Source organism: Equus przewalskii, chromosome 9 (assembly GCF_037783145.1).
Source record: "Equus przewalskii isolate Varuska chromosome 9, EquPr2, whole genome shotgun sequence".
NCBI classification, from domain to species: Eukaryota; Metazoa; Chordata; class Mammalia; order Perissodactyla; family Equidae; genus Equus; species Equus przewalskii.
The window spans coordinates 4,288,889-4,303,437 of record NC_091839.1 but is presented as its reverse complement, the minus strand read 5'-3'; the positions used below and the strand labels follow the sequence as shown (position 1 = coordinate 4,303,437).

Below are 14,549 nucleotides of genomic sequence, written 5' to 3'. Positions count from 1 at the left end.
ATTAAATAACACATATGGACTTGAAACCCCCAATAACTACAAACTCTTACCTGCTTCCCATCTCACTGCTCATATAGACATAATTATTCCACACAAACTTTTTTTTTGGAGAAGATTAGCCCTGAGCTAACATCTGCTGCCAATCCTCTTCTTTTTGCTGAGGAAGACTGGCCCTGAGCTAACATCCGTGCCCATCTTCCTCTACTTTATATGTGGGACGCCTGCCACAGCATGGCTTGACAGGCGGTGTGTAGGTCTGTACCCGGGATCCAAACCAGCGAACCCCGGGCCGCCGAAACGGAACGTGCACACTTAACCACTGCGCCACCAGGCCAGCCCCGACACAAACTTCTTATTAATCCTCAAATCCCCATATCTGCTGTCAGAACTTAGTGGATACAGTGAGGTTTCCCCATAAGAATTTGGAACCAAGAACAATCAAATTATACATTGAAAGCTAAACTGTGAAAGGAACACAAGTAGAGCCGAGCAGGAAGATGCAAGGTCACCTTAAAAGGCCAGAACAGCCAGAGACCAGCAGGACAGCAACCTACACTATCGTATTAACATATCAAAGAAACAATATGTCCAGGTGCATTACTCAGCCATGAAAGGATGGCTGAAGAGCAAGTCACAGAAGCAATGCAGGCAACGTTAAGGGTGCCCTGCCCCAAGGACTCAACCTGGCTAGTCTAAGGGCAGTAATGGCCACAGCAGGCCCTCACTTCCATCAAACATCTGAGTCCTGTAACCAGCACCCCTGTCCCCCATCCATGGTCACCAAGCATGTGCTGCACCTCAAGAGAAAGCATGCATGCTCTGCAGGTGAAATGTCTCTGTAACCCTCTGCAGGTAAACTTGTTTAGTTTTCTCTGAGAGTGACAAGTTTCCTACAAGAATCCTGAGGAGCTGAGAAGTGTGGGGTACATCTGCTTTGGCAGGTGGGCGGAGTAGGCTTCTCGGCCAACCTGGGAGATAGCCCAGGAGAGTGAGGATCTACCCTCCTGGGCAACACCCTGGGCCCAGCACCTCCCTCCGCTGCGGATTTCTATAGTCTTTGCCCTATTTCTGCACAGTCTCTGAATCTGTCACTCCTAACGGCAAAGAGATATTTCATTGTATTAACATGTCACAGCCTACCTGACTAATCATTTGAGCTGGGCTCACTTTTCAATCATAATACACAGCACAGCCATAGTTGTAACAATCAGTAATGTATTAGCGTACTTCTTTAGGCACAAACCCTACTGTCATTTTTAACATTTTAATAAGTGTGCTATTTTAACAGTGCCTTAGTTACCTTAATCTGCTTTTCTTAATAATAAGGCTGAATATTCCACACAGCATTTCTACCTCCTCTGGAGCAAACTGTTCAAATACTTCGACCATTTGCTCAGTGCACTGATCTATATGCATTCTGAATATTGAACTTTAGCCATCTTATTTACCCCAACTCTTGTTTTTACGTGGCTTTCTTTTCCTCCTTGCATTGCTTTCCATCTTTATTTTACTACTGTTGTTGTGTACTGCTTTCTAAATATTCGTAAAAGATCTGCCCCATCCTGTTCTGAATAATTGCTACATGAGTTAATCACCTTCCATTCACATCTGACATATATCGGCCATTTTTCTTCCAGTTTCTACGATAAAACATTAAAAAACACACATATTTTAAACCATACAGAATTTATTATATTGCATAATGTGAAGAGTCTAATGGCTTTTTCTCCAGGTTGAGAGCACGTACTGACAAGGGCAGCAGCTCTGACCCTCAGCGGCCTCATCTACAGGCCAGCGGTGCTACCTGCTACTTGCCCTCGTTAGTCACCGAGTTGGGGGAGATGAGGATTGCTCAGCGAACCCGTGTGACAGCACTGTGTGCATGGCAAGACGCAATACAAAACGGAAGGCATTATCATCACTTAATCATCTGGTTAGGATGTATCTATTTTTTTAAAAGTGAACGAAAACTCTTTCACCGATAGTTGTAATCGATGAATAACACATAAGTTGGCTCTGGAAACATACCAAACATTCAAAGAACTCAAAAGACTACAGTGTATGTGCTAAAATGTTTAAAGAAGAAGGTTTTTTAAAGCAGAGAGGGGCCTTATGATATTCAATCCTTGGCTTTAGCAATATCACAGCTGTAAGCAGGAAAATCATACCTTCTTTCGAGCCGACAGTATTGAAGTACCCAGCAGAGAAACCACCACTGAAGGCTCCGTGAAATCGTTTATACCTTCCCTTTTCATCTCTGACAGTCTGATCCTGAAGAGGAATTGGTTTCTTTGGTCTTTCACCTGAAAAAAACATTTTGAATGAGAAAGAGAGAAATGGATGGTGGGTTAGAAAAAATTTAGGAAAAACGTTATTTCTTAAACATAATGAATTGTTCACTTTTTGTAACTTCAAATATGAAAATTTTAATTGTTATTATTCCTAGACTCTACTAGCTTATATAGTTTAAAAAACAGTATGTTTTATCAAGCTTCTTTATAGTTCTAAGATAATTATAAATATTTCTTATTTATATTAGAAAGATATTTTAGGAAATGGCCTGCTTTTCCCACTAAATTACATTATGAAAACCAAATTACATTGGGGGTGAGGGTGCAAATAGAGCTGAACTCTGCTGGTGCTGAAGGAGGCAACTTGCTGGGATGGCACACGGTGTGCAGAGCTTTGCGACAGAAGCAACACTTCTCTATCTCATCTGGAACTTCACGGCATCCCCAACTCCAGAATCTTTCCTTTGGTATTGCCCATTTCCCCCATATCTTAAGAGTTTCTTTATTTCTGGGAATCTCCTGATTCCATAGTTACTACTATTTAAACTTGTTTCTTTCCCTACTTTGTTAAAAGGGCTGGGTTACTATATTACACAAACAAAAAGGGATTGAATACATTTCAGCCTAGCCTAAAAATTCCTTCAGTGTAATGTTTCAGGTACTATGACACAAATTACTGCCTAATTTTATCAACTCCAATTCAAAATTCTGAATATACATAAAATAAAAAGTAACCATCAAGTTATTTTCAACTACTCAGTGCAGAAAGCAAGTTATACAGTTGCTAAGGACACGGGGTTGAGAGTCACAGTGCTCTGGAGTGTAAGGCCAACTCCACCTTTACTGGCACTGGGACCTTGGTAAATTTAACCCCTTTGTGCTTCGATTTCCTCACCTGTAAAATGAGGATGACAGTAACAGTAACAGCTATTTCTTAAGAGTTGTTATGCAAATTAAATGAGATAAGGTCTCTCAGCAAGAAGAGGGATACACAATAAATACTTTTAAAGTACTAGCTGCTATTGCTGCCCTTACTATTATATGCAGTAGGTAAGATATACCCTGAAGTCCATGTGTACCGGTTACTTCAATGATTAAGCCAGTTCCTACTTTTGGAAGACAGAACAAAAAGTGAAGGAACTTCCAGCCTCAGAGTCCTAAAGTCTGACTTACAGCTTGTGAAGTTTTTGGGGCATTTCTAGAGTATAACCCACAGCAGGGTAGTCCAGAGCTCAGGTTCTGAAGACCTGGAGACTGGATTCAAATCCCGCTCCCTGACTACTTGCTAGCTTTGTGATCTTGGACAAGTTACTTGATCTCTCTAAGCCTCAGCCTCCACAGCTGCAAAATGAGGGTTATAACAGAGCCTACCTGGTAGGGTGGCACGAGGATTAAATACCACGTGCAGAGAGCTGAACACACTGCCCAGCCACAGCGAAGCTCAGTTAATATCAGCTACAATTTCCCTTCACTCTAAAGAAGTTAATTGTAACTTGGGTCCCAGAATCAAAGATCTTCACCATTTCTCAGAAGCACAGCACACATGCCATCACTGCACGTGCACCCGGCATGATTCCTGGCTAAGGGGGGCTTCTTTCTCAATCTTGGCACTATTGACAGTTAGTGCTGGATAATTCTTCGTGGTGGGGGACTGTCTTGTGCAGTGTAGGATGTTTAGCAGCATCCCTGGCCTGTAACACTAGAGGCCAGTAGCATAGCCCCACCACAGCATGACAACAAAAAAAGTCTCCAGACATTGCCAAATGTCCCCTGTGGTGCAACATCATCCCTAGTTGAGAAGCACTGTGTTAAGGTGAGAGAGGACAGGTCCTGCCAGTGCTAGGTGCTGTTCTTGCTCTGTTCTCAAGTGCTCCTGGTCTGCAAAGGGAGATAAGATCTACAGACAACTACATGGCGGCAGACGATGGTGGCCGACCAGCGTGGCCGACTAGGTCCCACAGGGCTCCAAAGGGGGGGCACCACCTCTAACCACAGCATGGGAAAACGCCAGGGAGGAGGCGGCATTTCAGCCAGGCCCTGTTATAATTATTACCACTAATAACAACTAATCCCTTCCTTTCCCACTTATTATCTCATTTATCACACCCTGATAAGGATGCTCTGATTAAGTAACTGCTCTACAGTTCACAGCTAATAAGCACAAAGCTGAAATCAGATCTCATTTCTGCCTCCAAGCCAGGGATGCCACCCATACTGTTCTTCACTGGTTCCCTGATCAAAAGGATAGTGAGGGCCTCACCACGGAAGCAGCCCTGTCCTAGACCCTGGGTGTGGAAAACTAAACCCACCTTTGTCCCTGTTCCCAGAATGCTCAGAGCCCAGCAGAGGAGACCTGCGCATGGAGGAACTCTTCCGACAATGTGCAAGGACCACAACACCGCAGTCACCCCAGGCACGAGCAGAATCTGACAGCTGCAGACAGGGACACAATTCCCAACAGAGGCACTAACTCCATCAGTAAACAGGAGGTCTAAAAGGGCGCTGTCCGATGTTGTGAGAAAGTAGTCTAGCCTGACTGGAGGCCAGGGAAGGAGTGGAAGACCGAACCAGAAGGGCAGACAGTGCAGAGGGCCCTGAACACGGTGCTGCAGGGTCTGTGGCGTGTGGGTGATGGGAGCCACAGGTAATTTTCAGTGGGAGAGTCACAGCATCGAGGAGGAGAAAAATAATGCTAAAATTAATCCGGGTACAGGAGGAGCTAGAGATGAGGAGAATTCTAGAGCCAAGTGGAAGTGTCTAAGGAAAGAGTAGATAAGTACTAGTGCCTCCTTCCTTCAAAGCCAAAGGGCCTATGGGAGTATGGGTGACAGTTTGACCACTGTCTTTTAACCAATAAACCTTTCTGTCAGGGCTAGCAACTTTAATTAAATGGTGGAGTCCCTCCTCTACCAATGTTTGTCTAACCTGTCACCAAAACTTCAAAGAAGGAAGTAAAAGTGATTATTGGTCTACTATATCGTAAAATGTAGTCAGAGTGCATTTAAACTTCAAAGTGCTTAGGAAACAGTGAATCGATCCTCAGAAACTTCTAATAGTGAGAAGTTAAAGAATGAGTTTAGGCTAGGAAAAAAAAAAGTCTATAAATCAAACGTCCCTTCCTTCCACTTCAAAAGCATGGTTAAACCACGCAGCTTCACTTCAGATTTTGCAAGCCATCAAAGCAGGAAGAATTAGGAAAATATAGGACAAATGGTTGATGACTTAAGTGACTTCACAGGCAAACAACTGTGAGACCAGAAATGTAGGAAAGACATGAACAGCTGCCTAACAGCTGTAATAACCTCCACTCATGCATGTGTAACTCTTGCCTTCTTCCTGCATATCTAAAGTCTAAGCACTGTGCGAGGCACCCCATCCTGCCTTCCCAGCTTTCCCTGTTAGTCCACATAGGCTATCTTCTACATCACACACTTTCGCACCTGTGAACCTTGTACTTTTGCTCTCAACTAGATCTGAAACTCCTCATATAAAGGATCTTTGTCAACAAGTTCTTTGAGATCATGGGGTGATGCGTTTGCCAATAAAGCTAATGTGATCTTAGGTTGTATTAAAGAAGCATAGTCTAGAATGAAGGACATGCTAGTAATGGCCCTGCTCTACCCACACTCTGGTCCCATACTTGGAGAAAGGCTCTGACACATTACAGTTAAGGGGACTTTAAATGGAATTTATTAGAGAACTGAGCATGTGGAGTGTGGTACACAGATGTCTTAGAGGAAATGCAAGGGCTGTCTTCAAACACATAAGAAGATGTCAAGAGACTAACATTTCTCTGTCTTTTGTAAGCAAAGGGTAGAAGCAGGGCCAGGATCTGGCAGAAGTTTCTAATGATTAGACCCGCCTGGAGGGAATAACAGGGTAATCAGTGGCAATGTCCCAGGAGAAGTACAATGAACCTGACAGGACGTGGTCAAGGTGGGAAAAAAAGACCCCACCAACAGGAGATCTGCACATAACTCCTGGCTCACCATGCTTCCTCTGTCTTTCCCACAAGGCTAGCCCTGCCGTCAGCCCTTATTGGGCACTCCATACACACTTTGCTGAACAAATTAAGTCATTATGTGGACCAGACCAGAAACATGGGAGAGCACCTTGCTTCACCTTGCCCTCACCTCCACATTCCACCAGCAAGTCTGGTCAGCTCTGCTTTCACAGTCTATCTCACCTCAGACTACTACTTACCACCATCTCTGCTAACATTCCAGTCCAGGCCACCATCATCTCCAGACCTCTTTTTGCTAATCTCCCTACTTCACTCTTGCTCACCCCCAACCGGCTTATTCTCAAATTCGAGGACGGAATAATCTCTAAAATATACATCCCTCCCTTGTGTGGCCCCCCCACCCCGCCCAATGACTCTCCTACACTTAGTACAAGATCCAAACTCCCTTCCCATACCAAGTAAGATCCAACCCCTGCCTCCCCCTCTGACATCATCTTCTTGCAGTCTCTCTCTGGTGCCCTCTGCTCCACCCACACCACTCCTGCCTGTCCCTCAGTTTGCCAAACTGGCTCCGACTTCAGAGCCTTTGCACTTGCTGTTCCCTCTGCCTGAATGCTCTTCCCCCAGATCTTCGTATGGCTGGTTCCTTCCTCTGTTTCAGGTCTGAGCTCAAACGTCCTCTCCTAGGGAAGGTACTGCCTCACCATGCCCCCACTCTCTCACGAGCCTGTTTGTCATCTTTCTATTTCCCATCCCTCCGGGTCTTTCATCCGTCCCTTCAAAATGCGAGCATCCCGAAAGCACGGCGCACGCCTATCTCGTCGCTGTTGCCAGCGCCCGCAGCTTTTCCCCGGGCCAGCCGAGGCCTGGCACAAGGTTGTGCATCTTTGCCCCGAAGCCTGAACCCTCGGCCTGTTTTCCGTAGGGCCCAGCGGCCAATCTGGTCCGCACCTTCTTCCAGGGGCTCCAGGCCGGTCCCATAGCTGACCAAGTCCTCGTCGCTGTCACTGTCCTGCGCCGCCATCCTGCTCCGTGTCGGGCCCCGCCCCCTCGCTACGGAGGCCTCGACGGGCCAAAAGCCTTCTGCTCTTTCTCCTCCGCGAACGGAAGCGACGTTCTGAGCGCCGGTCCAGGGATGTGCCCACCCCACCCGGCGTGCCTCAGCGCCTGGGGGTTCTCAGACTCGGCTTGTGGGAGGCGGACTCGGGCAGGAGTTGCCTCGGAGGCTTTGGCACCACGACATCCCGTCCTAGCTCCGCTCAGCCGGTCAGGGGGAAGCACCTGCGAGAAGCTGGAAGCCACGTCCGGCCGAAGAGCGAGTTCTTCGTGAAGAGACAGCAGATATCTGCCCACCGCTCCTTTGGTCCCTGGCCCCAGCTCCCCTTCCCCTGCCAGCAGACACTGCTCCCCTCCGTCCCTGCATTAGTGGAGTCCCCGTCCAGACCTGTGGAAGGACTCACAGACACGGCAACCCTGATGCCCATGGTGAAGGCACATGGACATGAAGGCACATGGAGCTCGGGACACTTGGTCAAAGAGAAAAATAAAGAAAGAAGAGAATAAAAGAAAAGGAGAGAAAGAAAGCAGTAAAGGGGAGAGGAGGAAAACAGGAATAAAGCTAGAGAAGGAGAGAAAAGGAAAGAAAACTGAAAAGAGAAAGAAACCAAGAGAAAAGGGGAAGAAAAAGCAAGTAGACAAGCCAAAGGCTGCTGCGAGGCCGTGTGGGGGACGCTGAGGCCCCCTTATTGAACCTAAAGAAACCAACAGCTGTCAAATGGGGTACTGTTATCCCACCCCGAAACTCCTTTTTACACAAGAGAAAAATGAAGCGTAGCTCATAAGGGGTGGGGCTGAGAGGAAAACAGATCTGGAAACCCACGTTCTCAAAATGAGGGTGAGAAGGCTGTGTGAGTCAGAGTCACTAGGGTGTAAGGTGTCCCTCCCAGCCACCCCCCGGGCCTCCTGAATCAGAACCTCTGCCAGTGGGGCTGTTGTTTGAGGTCTCTAAGCACACTCGGACCTCAAGGCCTTAGCATTCACTGTCCCTCCGCTTGGAATGTTCTTGCCCAGAAACCACATGACTCATTGCTTCGCCTCCTTCAGGTCTCTGCTCAAAGGTTGCTTTCTCAGCGAAGCCTTCTCTCCCGATTTTAAAAACAATCCCTATCTGCTACACTCCCTACCCCCCTACCCTATATTCTTCCACAGCCCTTAATCACCGTTAGTACACCTTTGATACACAAATATATAATTTGATTTCCTTATTTATTGTGTCTTTCTCTCCCTCTTGGAACATAAGCTCCAGAAGGATGTAGATTTGGGCCATTTTTTCGTTTTTCTTTGCTGTATCCTCAGAACCTACAGCAGTGCTTGGCATATAGAAGGCACTCAATAAATAATTTTGAAAAAAAGAATGAATAACTAGTTAAACAAGTCATGGTACATGACTTCAAAAAGAAGAGTTTGTTTAAAAAAAAAAAAAAAGAAACAAACAAAGCCCCTAAAATGTTTGACAGGTCTCCCATGGAGAACTGGAGTCTATGTCCCTCCCCTTGAATCTAGGCTCCATGACTGCTGGACCAAAAGAATACAGTGAAAGTGACAGTATTACATTTCCCACACCCAAGCTTTAAGAAACTGGCAGCTTCGACTTTCTGTTTCTTGGGATGCTGGCCCTTGGAACCCAACCTCCATGCTGTGAGGAAGCCAGGCCACGAGAAGAGGCCATGTGCAAGTATTCCAGCCCCTGGCCTAGCCCAGGTCCCAGGAAACAGTGGGCATCGGTCACCAGCTATGTGAGTGAGGAAGATTCAGAAAGACTCTAGTTCCAGCCACCATCTGACTGCAGCTGCATGAGAGACCCCAAGCAAGACCCTCCTGGCTGAGTTCAGTCACCTCCTGGAACCAGGACATAATAAGAAAATGATTGTTCTTGTTTTAAGTCATTAAGATTTGAGATAATTAGTTAACACCAATAGGCAACTGGAACAACGTATAGGAGGGAATAGTCTATAGTATTTAAAAACACTGATGGAGAAGAATGATCTCCAACATATGTTGTTAAATGAGCAAAATGGGGTGAGACAGTACACAGGGTACTGCTGTTTATCTTAAAAGAAAACGTGAATAGCCAGATTTATTGTGGCTGTTACATCTACAATGAGGGACACAGTACGTCCGCAACTATACTATATAATATGTGTAATATATCTCCAGTAAACTCCCCAAAGAAACCAGTGACAGTGGTTGCCACTGATCAAAGGAAATCACAGTGGGAGAGAGACATGCGTATATTGTACCATTTGAATTTTTGTTTTTAGCTATATCCATGGTATACTTTCCAAAACATTTATTTTATTTTATTGAGGTCATAGTAGTTTATAATATTGTGCAATTTCAGTTGTACATTATTATTTGTCAGTCACCACATAAATGTGCCCCTTTACCCCTTATGCCCATCCCCCAACTCCCTCTCCCCCCCACCCCCAATAATCTGTTCTCTTTTTCCATGTGTTTGTTTATCTTCCACATACGAATGAAATCATGTGGTGTTTGTCTTTCTCTGTTTGGCTTATTTCACTTAACATAATATCCTCAAGGTCCATCCATATGGTTGCAAATAGGACAATTCTGTCTTTTTTATGGTTGAGTAGTATTCCATCGTATATGTATACACCACATCTTCTTTATCCATTCATCAGTGATGGGCACTTGAGTTGCTTCTAGTCTTGGCTATTGTGAATAATGCTGCAATGATTTCCAAAACATTTTTCTGTTGGTGGCTTGGTTTTCATTTGAAAGGTTTTCGTATGTATTAGTAGGTACCAATGTACTAAGGAAAAGACATCTTTTTGTTTCTTGAAGCCCTGCGGGGCCCCCAGGGTCATCACTTGACTCAGCTGCCATTGTGAATGTAAATGTAGATATTGAAAGTAAAGAAGCTTGGGGGCTAGTCTATACACCCAGACAAATCATGAAGGTACGTGATTCTGTTTCTAAATTACCCAAACTAATTTTCTTACAGTTTAAGGCTTCTAAAGAGGCAAAGAAAACCCAGTAAATTTATTACTGAGAGTTTACTTAATTGGATTCCTGACAATCACAAGCATTTTGTAAAATAGTAATAACCAATCTGCCTGACTCCTGATTCATGAGGTTCAGGGGACAAGGAGCCCTTCAAAGTCCCTGCTGCTTCCTCAAGGAGTGGCTCTGTGCTGTCTCCTGGGTGTTGACAGAAGGAGCGACTGGATGCTTCATTTGTGACCCTGGTCACTCATTACCCAGTACTCCCAATTCTTGGCAAAGGGAACCTAGAAACAACATGTGGTTTTATGCAGAGCTATAGCAGCCTAAACACCACATATCTTTCCTTTCTTATTCAGATATACAAGAAGGCACTTGGGTTTTTTCCCCCATTGTGTTTTCTTATTGAAATATAACATATGTAAAGAAAAATGTACAAGTCATAAGCAGACAGTTCTATGCATTTTCACAAAGTGAACACACCCATGTAACAAGCAGATGAAGAAATAGAAAATTTCCAGAATCCCAGAAGCAATAATCCCAGCATGGACTAATTTTGTCTATTTTGTACTTTATATAAAATGGAATCATTTTCTGTATAAAATGGAATCCATTTTCTATAAAATGGAATCATTTGTATAAAGCCAGCATTTAGTCTGGCTTCTTTGCTCAACAATAGTCTTGCGAGCAAAATATGTTGCTCACAACATACTTGCTGCTTGTAAAAGGAATGTGTTCATTTTCATTGCGTAAAATTTTTCATATGTGACTCTGCCACAACTTATTTATCCATTCTACAGTTGGTGGACATTTGGGTAGTTTCTAGTTAGGGGCTATTTTGAAAAGTTTAGCTGTGAACATTCTTGAACGTGTTTTATGGTGAATGGATGTATGCATTTCTGGTGGGTATCTATCTAGAGCTGGAACTGCTGGATCATAACTTATGCATATGTTCTGCTCTAGTAGAAAACGCCTAACAGTTTTCCAAAGTGGTCATACCAATTTACACTCCCACAAGCAGTGTATGAGATTCTGACTGTGCCACATTTTCATTGATACTTGGTATTTTTTCCCATTCTGTCACTCACTGATTTTTCATCTATAATTGCTTCTTCCCAACATGCCCTTGGGCAAATATTCTTCCTTTTAAATCACAGGGAATCGTGTAGCGTAGCATAGTGTGTGGTGTAGCACCAGACAGTCTAACTTCCCTGGCTGGTGACCTCTGTAAAATGGGGATGATAAAATACCCACATCACAGTGTTGTGCAAGGACGAACTGAGATAATGCATGCAAAGTGTCTAGCACAGCTCCTGGCATAGACTTAGTATGCAATAAACCACTGCTATGCATAAGACCATATTTCTTAGCTGGGGAAACTGAGACCACAAGGGGAAAAGGATCTAACCAAGGTGACTCAGTGGCAGACCTGCCGAGCCTGATGTGGCCCTCTCTAGTCTGTACTCCTCTGTGGTACCATACGGTGTCAATTTCTAAGAGTTTTTCTCATAAAAATTGCAAAATTGGGTCTATAATTTACAATGAATTTTATTCACTTAAGGATTACTTCGTAATTTCTGCTTTTAATTTTGGCAAATTTCATCAGATTCTCCAAGAGTGAGTGTATGCCAGACTGCCCCCAGAGAAGCCAGTGCTCCTTTTGTCAACAAGTAGGTCTTAGGAGGTGAGACTTGCATTTCACATGGAGGAACTGGATCCCCTGACAATCAACTGCTGGCTCAGCCGGATGGAAAAACAGGGACTTGACAAAACAGTTGTTTGCAGTTGAGATATTAACCTTTTGCCTATCTCAGAAATTCCCAGCCCGATTTTTTGTTAACAGCACAGTGGCTCATGGGTGGTACTTGTGACACACGCCACCAACAGGGTTGACAAATAGGAGGTTAGATGTTACTCTCCCGCTGGGTCAGCAGCAGCAGCTCTCATTTCCTGATCACAGCAGGATCAGAGATATGGGGCCAGGCCCATGGGTCACCCTGCAACAAGCCATGAGAGTGTCTAGACATGTCTGGTCCTGCACAGCCCCAAGGAGGGACAACTCAGATGGCTCACATGCCCAGGTGCCTGCTGGGACTCAGGAAGTGCTCCTTTTTCTCCGAAGACACCCAAGAGCTAGTCTTGGGGTGGGCTGGTGTGTCTTTAACCCCATTTTCTTCTCTTGCTCTTCTTCCTTTTTAATCAAAGGAGCAGCTCAAGGAGGCAATGGTGTTGGGCTAGATGAAACAGTTTTGTTTTCACTCTATTCACTTTTGTGTGTATCACCCCATAGGGCAAAGTACCACTGGTTTTCCACTTATGGTTATGACATAATTGTCTTATAAAATAAAGTTTGTTTAAATAGAGTGAGTAATTTTCAAGAAGGCTACTGTCAATAACAGTACAAGTGACATACATATATGACTAATCGTAAAGGCGATTGGAACTTCAAGGTGGTAGAAGGAGATGACAGAAATCTGAAGGCGATAGGGAATGACTGGAGTCAGCAGGCCTGAACTACAACCAATCTTCACCAAGATGGCCGGGGAGGGGGTGTCCCTGGCCTCTTCTCTCCTTTGAGCCTTGGTCTTCTCAGAGGGAAATTATTTAATCCTTTTATTTGCAGGAGGGTCCTGAGAATGAAACATAGTATCTATCAACTTTCTGGCTAGAGTAGAGGTTCTATCACGGATAACTTTGTTAGTATTAACAGGATAGTATTACAAATGTGATAGAGCGATCAGCCACCCCAGAATCCCGGAAACCGAAGATGCTGTTTTTAACTCCCGGCTTGGGGGTAGGATGTTTCCAGGGTTAGATGCTGAAATTAGCCTGCTACTCACTTCTAACCCTAAGACAGAAGGGATGTTTTCGCATCTGCCACAGTTTCCCGGAACACCTGTCCCAGCGTTGAGCTGGGACTCTCCCCAGGACCTCCAGGTTCTTTCTCAGAATTAAAACCGTCCCTTCCGGAAAGGCCTTTTCTTGTGAGGAGGTAGATTTTTTTGACATTTACTTGGTTGTTGCCACTATTTATTTACTTTGATAGACGTATAATTGACATATAACATACTAGTTTCAATTGTACAACGTAATCGTTCGATATTTGCATCCACTGCGACACGAGCACCACAATAAATCTAGTTACCGTCTGCCACTATTTATTTTAAAACTCTCAGACAACTCCTAATGCACCTCCGTTTTGTGTTTTTTGTTTTTAAGAGAAGGAAACGTCTGGCTTGTTTTGAAAGCAGATTATGTTCTGTTCTACCTGCGGCATCTACCGCGAAAGCTAAACACTGCAGCAAACGCGCCAAGGCGTCCCTTAGTTGGGGCTAGGGCGGGTAGGGACTGCAGGACGGCGGAGGGGAGGGGCGTGGCCCCGCAGGCGGGAGGGCTCCCGGCTAGGTCACAGGGTCTGTGCACGCGGTTCTGCTAGTTATCTGCTCCCCGGAGTCTGCCCATCAGCGCGGGGTGGGTGAGAGACTGCAGCGAACCCCGTTCCCAGGAGTCCCCATTCGCTCTAAACTAGGCGCGTGACTGCCCCCCAGCTAAGAGCTTTAACACGCACTTTTGTTGTCATACCTTCTACCAGCCCGAGAGAGCGTGATCTGGCCCCATTTTGCAGCTCAGAAAAACGAGGTTTAAAGTGGCGGTTAAGAAACGTGCTCGAGGACATCCGCTAAGTCTCTCCAGCACAAAGCCCTTCCTGGGTATCCCTCCGTAGGCGGGCCCCCCAGCTCAGTCCGCGACCCCCAGCAGACCCGCCTAGTCTCTGCAGGGAGAGTGGGGGGACGCGAGTTGACTGCCACGCCAGCCGGCCTGAGTCACTCGGCCAAGGTCCTCGGTGGTGCAGCCAACTCTCCCTTAGGGTCCCCGACTCGGCCCCGGGGTCCCCTCCGGCGGGAAGCTGTCCCTGACTGCTCAGCCCAGGGCCCAGCGCTCTCGCCGCGCCCTCGACGTGGCGTCGAGTCTGGTTACTGTCCCCGCACCGTCCGCGCTCCTCCGGGGAGGGGCGGAGACTTTACCCGCGCGCTCCGCGTTCACCCGCACGGCTCCAGACGAGGGACCAGGTCTCCAGCCCGGGCCTCGCTGCGGCCGCGGAGACCCCGGCCCGCCCCTGGGCCACAGGGCCCTGGGAGGGGGCGAGCTGCGCGCCCAGGGGCCCCAGCGCTGCGCGGGGCGAGCCTCGGGCGGGGGCGCCGGCTCCGCGCGGCCAATCCGCAGCGGGGGCGGGGCGGGGGCGTGGTCCCGCGGCCGGTCTCCCGGGCTCC

The 14,549-nt window shown here is 46.3% G+C and overlaps 1 protein-coding gene and 1 long non-coding RNA gene across 2 annotated transcripts in view; both read right to left on the bottom strand.

Moving 5' to 3' along the window:
• The window catches only part of GPATCH1 (G-patch domain containing 1), a 38,798-nt gene extending 31,437 nt beyond the window's left edge, over window positions 1–7,361 (bottom strand). Inside the window, exons 1-2 of the mRNA XM_008514051.2 lie at window positions 7,207–7,361; window positions 2,169–2,303 (exon numbers count right to left, since the gene is read on the bottom strand). Coding sequence (XP_008512273.2) covers window positions 2,169–2,303; window positions 7,207–7,279 — 208 coding nt within the window. The 5' untranslated portion in view covers window positions 7,280–7,361. The remainder of the gene's footprint in view (window positions 1–2,168; window positions 2,304–7,206) is intronic.
• A 4,447-nt stretch (window positions 7,362–11,808) lies between these two features.
• On the bottom strand, window positions 11,809–14,470 carry LOC139073448 (uncharacterized). Its single transcript, XR_011522196.1, has 2 exons — window positions 14,304–14,470; window positions 11,809–12,908 (listed from the first exon to the last, which is right to left on the bottom strand). It is a non-coding gene; the product is annotated as an uncharacterized lncRNA (long non-coding RNA).
• Window positions 14,471–14,549: the final 79 nt, after the last annotated feature.